We start from the raw sequence: 17,452 nt of genomic DNA on the forward strand, positions 1-17,452 counted from the left end.
CTGAAGCAAACACTAAAAGAAATCATTCAAAATTCTTTTTCGTTTCATGGATCCCTAGGGTGGGGAAAAAACTGAAACCCAAGCACTAACGTAATTTAAAGAGAAACCACTACACTCAGATTAAATCAAATGAGGGTATTTTTAGAAGCAGATTTTATAAGTTAAAAGGGGGTTTTTCACAATTAGGACATAAGTTTAAAAGTCATCAGAAAGATGCTGCATCTCCTTCATATATTAATAATAAATGCATTTATAAGAGGAAGACTTAAACATTTTTGAATCAAAATTTAACTAGCAAATTATTTATAAGCTTAAAAGTCGTCATCAGAAAGATGCTGCGGCTATTCATACATTAATAATATGCTATGGTTTCCTTTCAAACCTCGGTCTAATCTTTCGCTTTTTACATACATTAATAATAGGGAAAATTGAACAATTTTGAATCAAACTTTAACTTGCAAGATATTTCAATCAAGTATGAATAATGAAGATTTTAATTTAGAAAATTAAAACATTCAATATTTATTAGCCAGTGCTTTACAGTAAGATATCATGATGAAGCCTAGATTGAAATTGAGCGTTATACAACCGTTCTTTAAACATTCAAAGCTAGATTTTTTGACATGCAGAGTCAAATGAAGCATTCACACAAAATTTTACTTACTCGGTCATGAGGCGAGAGCAGACTGAGTATATGTTTGCCTATTATTTTGGCACTCCCAAACTGGAAGAGACTTAAAGCTTTTCCTTGGTCTATTGCAATGATGACATGTTTTGTTTTAGTCTTAACAGTATCTTGAAACACTTGTCTAGGGAAAAAAAAGAACAATATTGTTAAAATACCACAAACAGCGCACACAAAGAACTAATAACAATGTAAAACCATTTTAAAGAAAAGTTTGAAAATGTATGCATATTTTAAGACATTTTATTTATAAAAATTAAATTTTTGATAGGTTCTAAAAAACATCCACGCTCCCTGTTATATTTATCGATTTTTTAAAATATGTTTTATTAAGAGTAAGAATTCTAACTCCTCAGCACAAACATACAATTCATATTCAATATCGAGTTACATAAATATAAGAAACTCAGCCCTTTCTAGGGTTAAAAAAATGACTTTAAGGTCCAGAAGTGTAATAAAACATGACTACAGGATGAGTATTTTCATGTAAAAGATCATAAAATCTCATGCCCCCCCCCCTCACACAAAGCAGTAAATAAAAGAAAATAACAAAATAAAGCTCAAAATAATGCTCAAAATGAGATTTTAAAAATAGGTCCATGTTTGTTTTTAATGCATTTTAATGGTTACTAAATTGGCATAAAAACATATATCAACAAATTTTAAGTGGATACAACAAAAACCAAAATTTTCCAAGAAGTAAAAAAAATGTTTATTAGAAGGAGAATATTGATTTGCATAACTTAGCACATTCTAATTTTTTTTTTCAAACATATTACATTTTAATTAAAGAAATTACAAACAATTTTAACTTCTATTTAAAGAGTTCCAAAATTTTTCATTTTTTAAAACAGTTTTTGTGTTTTATAGATCTGATAGGCTTTTTACTTATTAGACCACAGCATTTATGCAACAGTTCTTATAGAAGTTTTTTTTTTTTTTTTTGATGCATTTAAACATTTAAATACTAAGTGATATTGTATTTATTTTCATGCATATTAATAGTAGCCTAATACTGAACTGACCTGTGGGTCCTACCAGAAATGTAGGAAAATAATAACAATTATTCACTTATACTATGTGCCAAACAGAATACCCAACTTTTACAATATGAAAAATTCTCACAAAATGGATTACATTATTCATAACAAATAGAGTCTTTGAAGCAGAAATGAAAGTGAAGATAGTGAGAATGAAAGTAAAATGGCACAGATTTCATTTGTTTTCCTTTAATTGCAAAAAAAAAAAAAAAAAAAAAACATTTTAATACAACTGAATGAACTAAATTAATATATTTAAAAAATAATCTTAACATTTGAACCTATCAAAAGTTTAAGTATTCTAAATAAAATGCCTTAAAATATGCATAATTTTCTGACTTTTCTACAAAATGGTTTTACATTTTGGTGGACACATTAGCCTGGCAGCAGACATTTTTCAGCAATCTGAGAAGCAATTTGAAAGCCCCCAAAATAGTCTGTAAAATAAACCGAGACTAGACTAATCAAAAATGAGCACCGGGAAATATTTAAAAATAAGATGCTAAACATAAGAAATACAAGTACATTCTACCTGTGGATTATATCCCAGAAACTACAGTTCAAATCATAGTCACTGAAACTTAAGATACTTTTTTTTTTTAATTTATGCAGACTTGCCAACCTTATGAAAAGAAAAAACGGTAGATCCAGTCAAAGCTTTAAGGGAGAAAAGGGGAGATTTTAAATGATGCTATAATAAGTAAAAAACACTGTTATAACAAGTATTTATTTAATTTTTTCATGAAAGAGAATTCACTCGTATAACTGCTCTTTTTGTTTGTAGATATTTCTTTTTTTCAGACATCGCTAAAGATGAATGTTAAACTACAACGCACGCTGTAGATCAAGATGAAAACATGCGGCGCAGTTAGCATGCGTTTGAAAAACTGAACGATACCGTGAAAACGGTAACGGCGCATGCGTGAGATAGAAGTGGAAGTGCGAACGTAGAGTTAAACCAAAATACCATCTCCGGAAGCATTTCGGTCGACACTCCGAACGCACCCATCGGGTGTTTGCCGCTCACCCCGAGTTCGACGAACCTCACCGGTTGATCGGTAAGTAACCGGTTGCTAACCTCAGCGATCTATGATCAACCGGTTAACGCATCCCTTACCATTCTAAGCAGTTGATTGGTTGATTGGAGCACGTGATCATTAGCTGTCACGTGATTAACTAACCGGTTGTGCTCGTCGAACGTGAGCTCACTGAGCAGTGCGGGTTTGCTCTGCTAGCCGCGCCATCTATTAGGGCTGTGAGTAACTATTTTAAGGAAGAAAATTAAGTTAAATTTAAAAAAAAAAGAAAAAACCCCGAAAAAATAAAAAAACGGGAGAAATGAATACTCAAACGTACAACCGGGAGAATGGAGTAAAAAACGGAAGTCTCCCGTGAAAAACGGGAGAGTTGGCAGGTCTGTTTATGGGTTTTTTTTATCCCATCTAACAAATACTCTGCAGATTTTTACAAGAATCTGCAATGCATGTAGCAGCATCGTAGATTTAGCATAATACATTAGAAATTCATAACAATTAGTTTTTGATTAGTGTTGAGAGACAGAGGAAATGTTTTCTCGTTAGTCTGAACTTGAAAATAATTCAAAAATTATAAAATACATGGATAAAGCTAATGGTAGTGAAGCAAATTCAAAAACAGTTCACTGACATGTTGAAACATTACACTAAACAATTGCCCTCGGCATAATTCAGCAAGATAGGCAATGTTTTTTAATCTGCTTTATTTTCCAATTAGTTACTTTACTTAACGTAAAAGAATTTGAAAAACTAATAGATTGAAACAAAGAACTTGACATGCAATCATGAATTATTTTTTTAGTCTTGTAAAGAACTACACAATACACAAACAGACTTCAAAAATTTACTTCGGGACATGTCAGTGAATTTATGAACGAATTTGAGTCAACTTTAGTGAAGGTTTCAAAATATTTCGATTTACAAAATGAGAACACTCACCTATGCCGGTCTGTTTTTTGATCACAACTTTCAGAAAATCCAAGACGGTACCCAGGATATTCAAAATGTGCCCCATTAGTGAATATATAATACTGCCACATCAGTGATGGTACTTTCCTCAAGTGTACTCTGAATGCTACAATTTATTTAAGAAACTGAAGTTAGCTTTTTGAAAAGATAAACATGAAATTAAATATAATCAATAACAAAAACTAAAATAGGGCTCGTAACAGATATTGCTTTTGTAAATAAGTTATAGCAATAAATTCTTTAAATAAAGTATTTCTCAGTTTAAACACAGAAACATTTAACACTACAAAATCAAAACTGCACAGTAGGGCTGGGCGATGCCTTCTATGCTGAAGATTATCGGATAGCATACCTGCCAACCTCCGAGAAAAAAAATCCGGAAGATTTTTTTATTTTTATCCACAAGATTTTAACGCAAAATAAAATCAAACAGGACACCTACCCTCTTTACATTTAACAATATATTAGTTATGAATTTTATATCAATTGAACTTACTTTCGTTTAGTAAATATTACTTTTATTGCTTTCTTTAAAAGTTTGGAAATAACATTTGTTACTCATCTTTAAAAAAGAACGAAGCAAAAACAGCTCAAATTGAGAGAATGAGAAGATAATTGGCGCCGAAATTGTGCCCTTAGTTGCCCGCCGCGACGCTTGCTTTGATTGGATCCCGATGAAGTCATGCGCTGTATCACTCAGTGACGTCATAATCTTGCCTGGCTTCTTCTCGTGCCATTCTCTTACGGCAACCTTTCCTTGGCTACTTGGCCTATAACGAGGTGCCGCGTTCCACAAAAGTCTCGTTAGCGCCAAAATTGGCGAGATAATTATTTTTTCTACAAAACGTGAAAAATCCGGAAGATTTTGCTCATAACCGGAAAAACGGAAAAGGACATAAAAATCCGTAAAACTTCCGGGAAATCCGGAAGGGTTGGCAGGTATGGGATAGGCACACAGTACAAATCTATTGCCATTATACATTTATTATTTACAGCAGCTGGTCCATTACATGTTCAATCTTTTGCAGAAATGAATTATTAATCAACAATGCAGCAAGAATTGTTGATGGATAATGAAATAAAATTACCTGTTGACAAATTCTTTCCGATATATTGTCCAGCAGGCAGCTGAGAATATGGAAATGTTACGCATCCATTCTCTAGGGTGACACCAATTCCAAAATGTTCATGGTAGCTAAGAGGAAAAATTGAAGAAGCATAAAATTTATGAACAGAAAGAAAAAATTTGTATCCTTTTTGAAACGGAAATACTACATTAAAAAAAAAGGGAAGGGAGACGCAATCATATTAAAATTTAACAGTAAAAAGTTCATGGATTCTCCATTTCAATAAATATTCATATGTTAAATTAAGACATTTTCAATTCTAATTTTTAGACAATTATATTTATTTTAATCAAATAAAAAATTAAAAGAGCTTAACTTGGAAATATTTGTTCCACCTTACCAACTATGTTCAGGATAAAGTTATCAACTTTCAAAACTAGGAACAAATTGATTTCTAGAAAATTGTTGATAGCTTTTTTGACAAGGTTGAAAAATAAAATACAGATGCACACATAATTTGATAAATTAAGATTTACTGCAATTCTAAACCATAGGTATATAATTTTTTTCTTAAGCTACACATTGAACTATAAAATTTTAAAGTGTTGAACACATTAATTTTTTAGAAAATTAGATTTTTTCCAAAACTTTTCATTTTTTAACAACAAAAGAAGAAAAAAAAAGAAAAAAGAAAATGAAACTTTGAAACATACATGTGCAATAACTTTGCTAATTTTTGCTTAGTTCAACATTCATTTTTTCTTTTAACTTTTAAAAATAAAACTATTTTTTGATCAAAATCTACACCAAGTTTCAGCCAAAGCCATGAGAATAACTGAATTAAAATAGTATAAGCAAGGACATTTTTATGTCAGAGAAAAATTTAAACACATAAATATAATACAAGTTTAAAAACTGGAACGTACCTCAAAGCTTCAGAAGGTAGATTACAACAAGCATAATTGGCCATGCTGAAAGCAAATTGCTTAGCAGACAAAACATTCTCTATATACTGTTTATTTTTTTCCACAACAGATGCATATTCTTTTATTTTTCTGCTTAACCTACTGCTTACCTATACACAAAAATAAGCATTTTATTATTCTACTATATTTTAAGGAAGACTAAGTTATCACGGAAACTTTGACTGAATACAAAGAAATAGAATTACTAACGACTACGCATAATCTGGTGAACTAAATACATCAATCTCAAGGAAAAGAAGATCTACAGTATTTTTTGGCAAGTCATGTAAACAAAAGGAGCATTTAAATATTGTGAGTAAATATAAAGATAATATCATGCAAATATGCATTAAAAGATTAAAACATAATGAATAATTACATCTATTAGAATCTCTTGTGGATCTTCAACGGCTTCGACAGCAGGCAGAGTGTCAAAAATGGCCTAAAGATAAATGAAATACTTTTACAATAAAATTGAATTAACAAAAAAATGGCAGTGATAAAAATTTTAACTGAGTAAAAAGGCACTTTTTTTTGCAAGTCAGTATTTTTTTGAAATTTTTGGGAGTGCATCATTATTATGAAAATTTAAGCCTCAAAATTTTTTTTTTCTTCACTACTGGCTTTCTTGAGATAAAATATATGTAACAATTTTCAGCTGACGAAATCTTTATTTTCGCATATATATCTTCATTTTCGCGAAAATTACATCATCTGATAAGTGTTTTTACATTAGCATTTTAGTATATTACAGGTGTGCCCGATTAGAGGATTAGCCACTAAAATATTTAGGATAATTTATCTGTTTCGTCAAAGGGGCTTTTACTCCTGGCTCTCTTTGTGGTATTTGGGGGAGGGGGTACCAATGAGTAAGTATGGGCATTTCTGGATATTTAATATATTTTTGACTCATAAATGAAAAAAAGTATTACAAAATTCTACATTCAATTGAGAGTTGATTGAAAAAATTAGCATATTTTAAAATATAGTTTAAAAACATCTTATTCCGTGATTAATGAAAGTGGTCAGAGAGCAAAAAGGAGGAAATCCAAAAATTTATTGCAAATGGCAAAGCATGTGGAAAGGACGATATCTTAATATAGGTATATTTCTTCTGTGTGGACGTTTGTAACCATAAGGCTTTTAAACGGCTGGACCGATTTTGATCAAATTTTTTGTGTGTAATTAAGTTGTGTCAAGCATGGTTTACAAGTGTGATGGATCAAATCGGAAACGGTTTTGCTAATTAATTAATTGATTTAAACATTGGATGGTTATATTTCCCAAATGATCAATATATATTTTAACCTATTGTTGAGTGAAAACTGAAATAAATATTTAACTCGTTGCGAAAGGACAGTAAGAAAGCCAACTCTGCTTTTTGTAATGAAATTTCCTACTGTGATATGTCAATTGAGAATAGACAAAACACAGAGAGAAAGAGTGAAGCCTTCATTTCTTGAAAGCAACGACTTTAGGTCCCGTGATGTATTTTAAAGTAAAGTACTGGAAGGTTCATGCAAAATGTCTGTTCTGTCATCATAGTTGAACCATGTGACCGGATCAGTGCTTTGGGTTTTCCTAACTAAATAAATGATCAGAAAGTACCGTACCTAGCAAGATTTGTTTCTCGGCTCAGATCCATCCGAGTTCTGGCACCAATGTCAAGAACACTTTAAAGATTATCAAGCTAATCAGTATATTATTAAAGGAAAAGATGGTGGAATTGAAAGACGAAACAAATTTCATTTTCGTCCAGATAAATTACAACAGGGTAGTTCTGTACACAAAAGATCAGTGCAGTAGAAGATCTTTATTTTTGGTGGAAAGAACAAATTAGGCAATATATGAAGTTTTAAAAGTTTTCGTTGAAAAGATTAGACTGTGAATCGGTCAGAGTTTTGCTTCACTCACTAATTGGCTGGATTACAGGAACATGGTGGCTTGGCAACTTGGTTCATAAACAATAGAGTTGTGTGATTATTTGTTTATATTTTAAGGCTATTGTTAATGTAATTTATTGTATTTTTTTTATTTGGCAAAATATTTTATATCGCAAAAAATTGTTTTTGGTTTTTAAAGAGTGTTTAGTCGTTTTAGTTGAAGAATGTTTATTTTACATCGGGAGGGGGTGGGGGACTGATTTTCACTTACTCAGAGAACTGTTTTTACCTTTATCACTTTTAAAACGATAGCTTTATTCTTTTCTATATGGGGGGCGCTGCAGCGGGATTTCCCGTTTGTTTTAGGTGGGTAGTTAGTTTTTTACACCTTATATCTTTCAAGTATGATTATTATCCTTTGGGTATGAGTGAAAGTGCGAGCCATACAATCTATCAAGATCTTTTAAGTTACGTGAGAAAAAATAGTTAAAGTTTTTTAACAAAGTGGTTTAAATAGTTGATAGTTGATTAAAATTTTTCAACTTTTCAATTTACAAAGTTTGAACAGAACAACGTCTGTCAAGTCACTAGTAAAATGCATCAAAAAAAGTTAACAGAAGAGACGATAGTCAAAAACTCTAACAAAAAAGTATGATTGATTTACCAATTTAAAAAATGGAATGAAAACTTATCGATGCTAATTAATTATGCTTCAAATATTTCGAAAGAACTTAATAATGTATATATTGTTCTTAAAGCACAGTATTTTAGAGTGTTCTTCTAACTTCAGTGTAGAAAACATCAGGACTTAAAAAGTATTTACACACATACACAAAAAGAACAAATAGACTAATTTAAGGGCTTCAGCGGCCATGTGGTTTTGTCAACTGCTTTGTAAGCAAAGAGGTACGAGTTCGATTCCCGTAGCCCTGGTGTTCTTCCTATCCTTCATATGTTTGTAAATATTTCATGTGCATTGTCCTGGGAATAAAAAAAATTAGGAAAAACCTTGTGATGGATTAATAGAAATTGGGGCGATACATTGCCAAAAACCACTGTGCATTCTACATCTGTTAAACCGGTTTAGAATATTTCTCTAAACCGAGGCATCGATACAGCTACGATGTACAGACACCAGGCCAGGGTTGCTGCCATTTTAATCTCTTAATTTTTCACATTAATCTTAATTAGCAGTGTGTCAATCCAATCTAGCTTAAAAATGAAAGTGCAAATAATTAACTTTCATTTCTCCCAAAACATGTTTTCTTAGTTATACACGAAAGATATGAACTAGTTAGTTTATCACATAGTCACTTGCCAGAAAAAAAAGCAAAATTTAATGAGCAAAATAGCAACAAAACTGCAACATGTATTTTATATATTTTTTTTGCTGTAGCAAGAAGTGGAGTTCCTAGCAGATGTCACAGGGGTCAGTAATTCGTAGTGTCTTCGACCCACGCTCCTCGCCCAATTTTTAGAAACAACTCAGTTTTATTTTTGTGCCATAGCAAAAGTTTGGAAGACAAATATAAACAATGAATCTATTTGATGCAAAATTTGTTCTAGATGATAGTAACCACCCCCTACCCCTGCAATATTGGACACTCTATTTTTGTTAAATTTGTTAGGTTAAGTAGAATTTAAGATATATTGATGGAAATTTTCCGAATTAAAGTATTCTACTTTTTAATAAACTATGAAATCCTCTTTGAGTGTCACCTGGTGCTACTCGCCCCCCCTCCCGCAACATATTACAAAGAACCTTTTTTTAATGCCAGAATATGTGTGCTTTTGAATGGAATGCATGATTTTGCAGCCATTTACTTACACCTTTTTGCATTGAAAAAACAGGCTCATTGTAATCCCCAAACTTGTCTTCCATATTTTTTACTAACTTGTGTTTCAGCACTGCTTTGTAATATAGGTACATATAATGAATTTCTTTGTGGCGCTCTGTTAATTGGTATATGACATGATATATAGTTTTTATACCTTGTATATATTTTATAAAACTTAAACAAGCAAGTTAATAATGCTTGTGCGATGTGAGTTGCAAGTAACTTAGCAACTCATATCGTGATGCATCGCTACATTGCGATGTAAGGTTAGTGATGCATCACGATGTAGCAATTCCTATATCGCCTAGTCCTAGTAGAGGTATAAGCATCTTTTTTGGAAAAGCAGAGAACTTCAATTTGTGCGTTACAAAAGATAGATTAATTTACAGGGGTCGATCCAGCGCTAAATTGGGGCCACTTTGCGGCCCCTTCACAAAATTCCGCATGGCAAAAGTGGCCCCATTCACAAAATTCCGCGTCGCAGAAGCGGCCCCATTCACAAAATTCCCCATCGCAAAAGCGGCCCCATTCACAAAATTCCGCGCCGTAAAAGCAGCCCCTTCACAAAAATTTATAAAAAGGCAGCCTTTTCACAATATTTTTTAACCGTAAATGTGTACGCATCTACGCGGGAGCCTCTTCCATCTTCCCCCATCTTATCTTTTTGCTTGCTGCGTGAGGTGTTTTTGCTTGAGAGCATCAGAGGGGGGACGGGAGAGGGACACTTGTGATTGGTAGCTTGTTTTCAGGAAAATCCTAAATTTTACTTTGATTACGCAATATATATTTAGTAGTAATTTGTGTTGAGTTTCAAAATCCAATTCTAAAATAACTTTACTTAAAATAAAATTATTTTTACATGCTGTTTTTATATTTTTATTTGTTTTGAAGATCTTGATTTCCTTACATCGGACATGGTAAACGAATTTTTCGCATTTTTTATGTTTACTGTACCTTGTTAAGAGGTAAATAAATAAAATTTCTTATATATTTATTAACATCATTAAATTGCAAAGTTTTAAACGAAATACCTACTCTGTAAGAACGTCAAAAGTCAAAAAATTAAACGCTGAATGTTGGTGCAGTATTATTTTGGGTTTTAATTACTTTTAAGTTTTTCAAACACATACATGGAATCTTTAATGAGTATTTCACTTCTGTGTTAAGAAATATGTGATATCTTTGAGTCTGTTCATATTGTATTTATTAGGAGTTATCATTACGTTCAGCAGCATGTGCAATTTTCATAGCTCTTAAAGTATTTGAGAGGGGCAAACAGGAAATCTGTTGTGAGACTTTCACCTTAAGAAAGTGTGCCTTCCATATGTATATTTGTAAAAAGCAATAAATGTAATGTATGTGTCAAATTACGAATAAAATGTTAAGGGTCTTACTTCCCCCCTCCCCCAGCACATTTTCTCTTGACAGCTTTCAGGTATTCTTCAAGAACTTGCAATCAGGGGCGGCAAATAGGGGGGTCGAGAGGGGGGCGGTCGCACCCCCAAATGTCTTGAGAGGAGTGATAAAAAATGAGCAAATTCAATTTACGTAAATCGCAAACCAATGTTCATGAAAAACGAATCTTGCTGGTTCTCCGTAATGGTTGAAGAAACTCGACATATTTTCAGACATGAGCAAGTGTTTTCCGCATTTTTTTAATAATTAGAAATTTATCAAGCATTCACTGGCCTTTTTCAGAAAAAAAAACTGATAAAGAATCATGGTTAATTTTAACTAAAGACGTAAAGCGCATGTAGGCTAAATATTTCATTCTTGTGTGCTCTGTGTAACGACGGTTATGAGAGAACTCGTGCAGTGGTTGGGCTGCATGATTTTCACTAAATGCTTTGGTATTTTACATTCATTGTTACGCTCATATTTTAAGTGTGGCAATTTAATGAGTGCTCATCACTTTCTTTTGCTAGAAACACATTTCAACTGCTCAATGCATAGTATACTTTCATGGATACGTCTTAAAAATGCAAGTCAGCATTAACAAATATCTTTTCTGAGGGCTCTTTAATAATGCAATCTCAGGGGGACACAAGACGTTCTTCAAGAGACAACACAAGATGGTCCTTGAAACCATAAAAAACAACTATAATATTTCAAAGCAGTGATTTTGGAAAACAACTCTTTCAATAGTAAAGAAGCTAATGTCCTTTAACGTGTCTTTATATGAATTTTTGTTCCTTTTGTTTGTATTGCGGACAGTTTTTGAGCAATGTTTTACTCTATACTTAAAATACACCACCAGTTCAGTTATTCCATCCGAGGACTGCAGTTTCGTGCTTTTTAGCACTCATCAGCCCGGAATAGGAATCACATGAGCTGGTGGCGAAAATCCTCTTAAGGGAGCCAAGAGAGCCAAACAAACTGGTAGCTAATGTGTAGGGCTTACTGCAAAATACCATGCCTTGCCATCAATCTTTGAGTTGAACCGCACCATTGCAGCGGTCACTCATCTGGTGTTCTAATTCTACATTAGCTACCAGTTTGTTTGGCTCTCTTGGCTCCCTTAAGAGGATTTTTGCCACCAGCTCATGTGATTCCTATTCCGGGCTGATGAGTGCTAAAAAGCACGAAACTGCAGTCCTCGGTCGGAATAACTGAGCTAGTGGTGTATTTTAAGTCTTTCTGCCTTAGCCCTGGCTTAGGGCGGTAACTTACTGCAAAATGTTTTACTGTGTCAAAACACCTTCAATCATAACCTTTATTTTTGGACTGTTCAAGCTTCAGTTTAAGCTGCAATTGAAACTATTATTAAATTTCACGTGGATATATATTTCAACCACGCATGGATCTTTTCAAAAAAAATTCTTACTCCAGAGAATTTTTAAAAGGTGCAGAGAATATTCAAATGAATTTAGAAGAGGTGACCAAAATGCACATGTGATGATGTAAAGTCAACCTTGATGTTACGTATTGTATAGAATAATAGATTCAGTTTCTAATGAAATTAACACAAGATTTGATCATAAATATTTTCCTGTATTGTTGGCTCTATATTATCTGGATTGGATGTTGAAAACAAAAATAAATTGTTTTAATTATGAGTAAAATTTATAGCATGAGGCAAGAAGAATTGTTTAGAGACTAGCTTAGAAAAGACCATTCAATGATGAAAAATGAAGATCATCACAATTTTTAAAGTTATATGGTTGATTTTAAAGAGCAAGATGTGGAAGGTGTGTTTTTATACGTAACTTTGTTATTTCAATTATTTTACAACTATCCCAATCAGTTCAGTTTGTAGAAAAAACGTGTTTCAGAAGTTTAGAAAATTATTTTCGAAGCACAATGGGGATAAAAAACTTAGCTGAAAGAAGAGCATGACACTGGGCATTGCTGGATTAGTAACAAGATTTCCTGTTCTTCCGTATTTTAAAAATCAAGCATCGAAACTTTATCAAAAGGTGAAAACTGTAGTACCAAAACACTTGGTATGATAACATATTCTAAAACGAACTGCAAATTTTGTCATAAAAATTAAATTGTTTTCGAACACTTATTTTTATTAATTCTAAACCCATATCATGATTACTTGCTGTTAGCCAATATGTGTTTTGGTTCCATACTGTGGTAATTCATATTTAAGAAACTCGACCCCCCAAATGAAATGCTGAAATGCCGCCCCTGCTTGCAATCACCCCTGAAACCTGTCTAGGGCTTTTCTATAATGATACGACAGCTAAAAATGCTTTAATATAATCTTTTCCAAGAAAAAAATACCGAGAAGGTTTTTTACAAAAATAAAGAAAATTCACAAAAATATTTTGCTTTTTCACAAAAATAACGAAATTTCACAAAAATATTTTGCCTTTTCACAAAATGGGGACCCAAAAAATAAAACCTGGATCAACCCCTGATTTAACAAATGCATTAATCTAATACTTTCCTATGTTTGAGAAAAGAATTTACATTTAACCAGGTGTCAAAATCTTATCACTACAAAAATACTAAAATTTTGGGTCATCTTTTTAAAAATTTTATTTTACATACTTTTTTTTTTCAGTTTTTAAAACTTGATTGTCTGCTATCAATGAGTTGATCTAGGAATTTTTTTTTTTTTTTTTGGTATGTTGCTTCATTGTGTAAAAAAAGCAAAATATCTTTGGATTTTCTTCATTTGTGAGAAAAAGAAATTTTTTTGTATTTTCATTTTTTTTCCCAAAAGAATGTTTTAACAAAGCATTCAGTTATAATGGGAAAGCCATAAATGGGGATAATGATAGCTAAATGTTATAATAAATGAAATAAATGCTAAAAAATTCTTACTTTAACTTTTAATCAAAGATCTTCTGAAAAAGATGAAGAAATGCTAATGAGCTTTTCAGAGTCAAGTGAAAAGATAAATTTAAAGCAATAGGTGAATTTCCATTTAAAATTTTTTTCTCTCTTGATATTTAAAAGTAATTGTGGTACCAATGGTGAATACTTTTTCCTGTCATTAATTATAGATGGTTCATCAACTATGTTTTCAATCAACACACAAAAAAAATTGAGTAAGTAACAATATTGGATAATATTTACCACTAAATTTATGTATGGGGCACATCGGTCTACTTTGCATGACAAACTTTCAAAAAAGTAGTAGGCGATGATGAGAAACAGACCAACAAACCCCAACACTCCTTGTATCTGCAGCAAATGTATCCACGCAAGGCATATGCCTAGCCTATATTATCTAGGTATAACATTATGGTACCTTTCAGTGTTTTTTTAAAGCCAAGTATATAAGAAAATCACTGTTCCACAAACATTTAAGTATTCGAAAATTTCTCACATATTTATTTATTCAAATCGGATTTTTATGAAGAATCTGCTTATTAAAACAGGTTGCTTCTCAAAAATTTTATACTTTTATGCAATAAAGATAGTTAATAAATGTTTATAGCTATAGGTTAAATTGGATTAAAATGTTTTAAACGAAGCTTTAGAATTCAAATTTTTTAATTCCGATAAGTACACAAAATATGCACCTATGAATTCAAAATGAATAGGACATCTTGCAAAATTAAATATAAAAACATTGTGATATGAGCTTCACTGCGTGAGCAGTTGTGCTGTTAAACACAGTAAGATCTCAAATAAACTCCGCTACAAAGGAAAATAAAAAGCAGAAAAAATGGTTTTCAAAGCACATACATGCTCTTACAACGTTAAATGTTATGCAAACGAGAAAGTTGGTAAGTTTACCTGCATGGTAGTCGCACAGAGTTCAACATTACTTATTTGTCGCAGATAAGAACCAATAAATTTTCCAGGATTTGCAAAATTATTATAATCCACATTTGAATATTTATGGTCATTTGGATAGCTGAAAAAGTTTTGTTGTAAAGTTTTCTCAAGTCTTTCTCGTTCAATTGCGAAAACCTTAGCATTTAAACGGACAACATATTGTTTTTGATTCGATATTTCTTCCGATTCTTTTTCAAGCGGTGGTTGCACAGATTGGTCGACTGAAAAAAGATCCTGGCTTGCATTTTTACATGAGTACAGATTTATTACACTAAAAATTATAAACAAAAGGACTACTTCTTGAATCCATTCCCAAGCCATTAGTGTGAACTTGTCAAAGAAGTTACGACGGCATACGCAAACCATGAATACACAAACAAAACAGGCATTTTGCAAAACCAAAATTACTATCCTTCATTTCCGCCGGTAATTTAAAATACAAAACACATTCATATTTTCCACACAGCAGAGCGTCACTTGAACAAAGATATTGTAATTAATGCTAAACACCGCCATGTTTTCTAATTAGCAAGCAGGCTGACTGTTGCCAAACGCAAAAACTGAAATATTTGACTTGCATAGTCGAAAAGGCTTCACTACATTTCCCAATGCGCAGGGGAAAAAAAAAAAAAAAAAAAAAAAACTGGGAAATGGGATTACAGATTTGGTTATGACAAATAGAAACATGGAGAAACATATCTCTGTGCCACAGAGTACCTGTTCCCAAACAGTATTGGGAACTGAAAGTAACTAACACGCCATCTTGATCTGAAAAACATCTTAAGAAAACTTGTCTTGTCGCCCATCCTACTTATTTACGATCATCCTAGTGATGATATCTCCATGGTGATGATAAAGATTATTTACAGTGTATAATGTTAAATATTTTATTTCTAATGATTCTTAGATGTTGCGAATGTCCCCCTTTTGTAGTTCGAACAACTATTTTATAAGTGGCGGAGGAGGCGATTTTTAAGTGCCCCCCCCCCTCCTGCACTATGTCTTTCCTTTTTCATGTAATAAATAAAGTCATGCTTTTACTCTTTTTTTTACTTGTTACTTTCTTCTATATCTAATATATAGAAGAAAGTATTGGATTCGTGCAAATTTTCGAATTTCGAATTTTGACGGATTCGAACGTTTTGAGGTGTGCTGAGCCCATTTCGACTATTTTTGGAAAATGTCTGTCTGTCTGTGTGTGTGTATGTATGTGTGTGTGTATGTATGTGTGTATGTGTGTGTGTCACGTCTGTGTGTGACCAGTTTTTTGTGGCCGCTCTACAGCAAAAACTACCGCATGAAATCGAACGAAATTTGGTACACATATGTGCCCCTATGTGAACTTGTGCCCATTGGTTTTTGGCGCGAATTCCTCCAAGGGGGGTGGAGCAATGGGACGTTTTTTGAGTTACGCGTGCTTGCTATTCCTCAGGAAGTAATTGGCGGAATCAAACAAAATTTGGTCCATATGTTGCCATTAACAGGAACAGGTGCTGATTCAATTTTGGTGTCAATAACTCAAACGGGGGTTGAGCTATAGAACGTTTTTTGTCGTCAATTGTGACTGCTGTATGTCAAGAAATAATGAACGGAATGAAAGAAAAATTTATCGGCAAGTAGTCCTTAGTGGGTATAAGAGCTGATTTTATTTTGGTGTCAACAGCTAAAAAGGGGGTAGCGCAATCGCCCGTTCTTTTTTTCCATTGTGAGTGCCCTATCTCAAGAAGTAATGCTACGTTCTGGTTGAAATTTGGAATATATGTGAATCCATATGTAAACAGGCTTTGGTTCAATTTTGACGCCAATCGCTCCAAGAGGTGTTGATTTTTTTTTTTTTTTTTTTTTTTTGCGAATAAAAATAGCTTTATTAATGCAACAATAAGAAAGATAAATCGTAATAGATTGTCGTCTGCGTATTTCTCGTGATTTTAATTGTATGGAAATGATCGGAAATATTATCTCAATGATTTAAAATTTTTAACTGTTGCCATCTTATGTTTGTTAACAAATAAAATATTTGTAATTCATTCAAGCAAGGCTTTTAAAATAACTTTCAATTTTCGCTCTTTGCTTTGCTTTTGCAATAATTCAGGCATTGGGATAGTCGTCAAGTTTTTGCATGTGTCATTTTGTTTTTGTTGGGAATATTGCTTCCTCGTCAAGCATGGGGAGGGATCAGAAAAAAAAAATAAATAAATAAATAAAAATATAGAAGAAAGTTTCGTGATGGCCACAACATACTAGTTTTTTAATGTGTTTTGAGCTTTACTTTAAAGAGGAGCAATGATATCAAGAGGGTGCTACAGGGTGCCCCTTTAAAAGTGGGGCATAGAATATCCCTAATTTTAATGGGTTCGGGGATTTCTCCCCCGAAGAAAATGTTTAATAATATATAAAATCCTGGATTTTGAAGCCTTTTTAAGGAGTAATTTATAACTACAAAAATATCAGGAAAAATACTGACTATTAAAACTTTTTAAAAGGTACATGTGTCCTCTTTTGTAAATTAAGATAATATACAGTAAACATTATTTTGGGGACGACAAATCAATAACAGCAAGGCCGTAACCAGCAGGGGGGGGGGGGGTGGTATTTTTATAAATTGCCTGCATTACCAAATGCTTTAATCTTCGACGGTATTTTTTTTCCTGAGTGGAATGGACTACATATGGTACACTACATTGTCAAAATAATACCAGATTGGTGGAGCTAAAAGCAGAGTAAACATTT

At 32.6% G+C, this 17,452-nt stretch overlaps 1 protein-coding gene across 1 annotated transcript in view; it reads right to left on the minus strand.

The window, feature by feature from the left end:
* Positions 1 to 15,168, minus strand: part of LOC129224353 (VWFA and cache domain-containing protein 1-like) — a 55,115-nt gene extending 39,947 nt beyond the window's left edge. The window contains exons 1-6 of the mRNA XM_054858796.1: positions 14,681 to 15,168; positions 6,140 to 6,202; positions 5,722 to 5,870; positions 4,817 to 4,923; positions 3,699 to 3,834; positions 665 to 809 (exon numbers count right to left, since the gene is read on the minus strand). Coding sequence (XP_054714771.1) covers positions 665 to 809; positions 3,699 to 3,834; positions 4,817 to 4,923; positions 5,722 to 5,870; positions 6,140 to 6,202; positions 14,681 to 15,088 — 1,008 coding nt within the window. The 5' untranslated portion in view covers positions 15,089 to 15,168. The remainder of the gene's footprint in view (positions 1 to 664; positions 810 to 3,698; positions 3,835 to 4,816; positions 4,924 to 5,721; positions 5,871 to 6,139; positions 6,203 to 14,680) is intronic.
* Positions 15,169 to 17,452: the final 2,284 nt, after the last annotated feature.

This window comes from Uloborus diversus, chromosome 6 (assembly GCF_026930045.1).
Source record: "Uloborus diversus isolate 005 chromosome 6, Udiv.v.3.1, whole genome shotgun sequence".
Taxonomy (NCBI): domain Eukaryota; kingdom Metazoa; phylum Arthropoda; class Arachnida; order Araneae; family Uloboridae; genus Uloborus; species Uloborus diversus.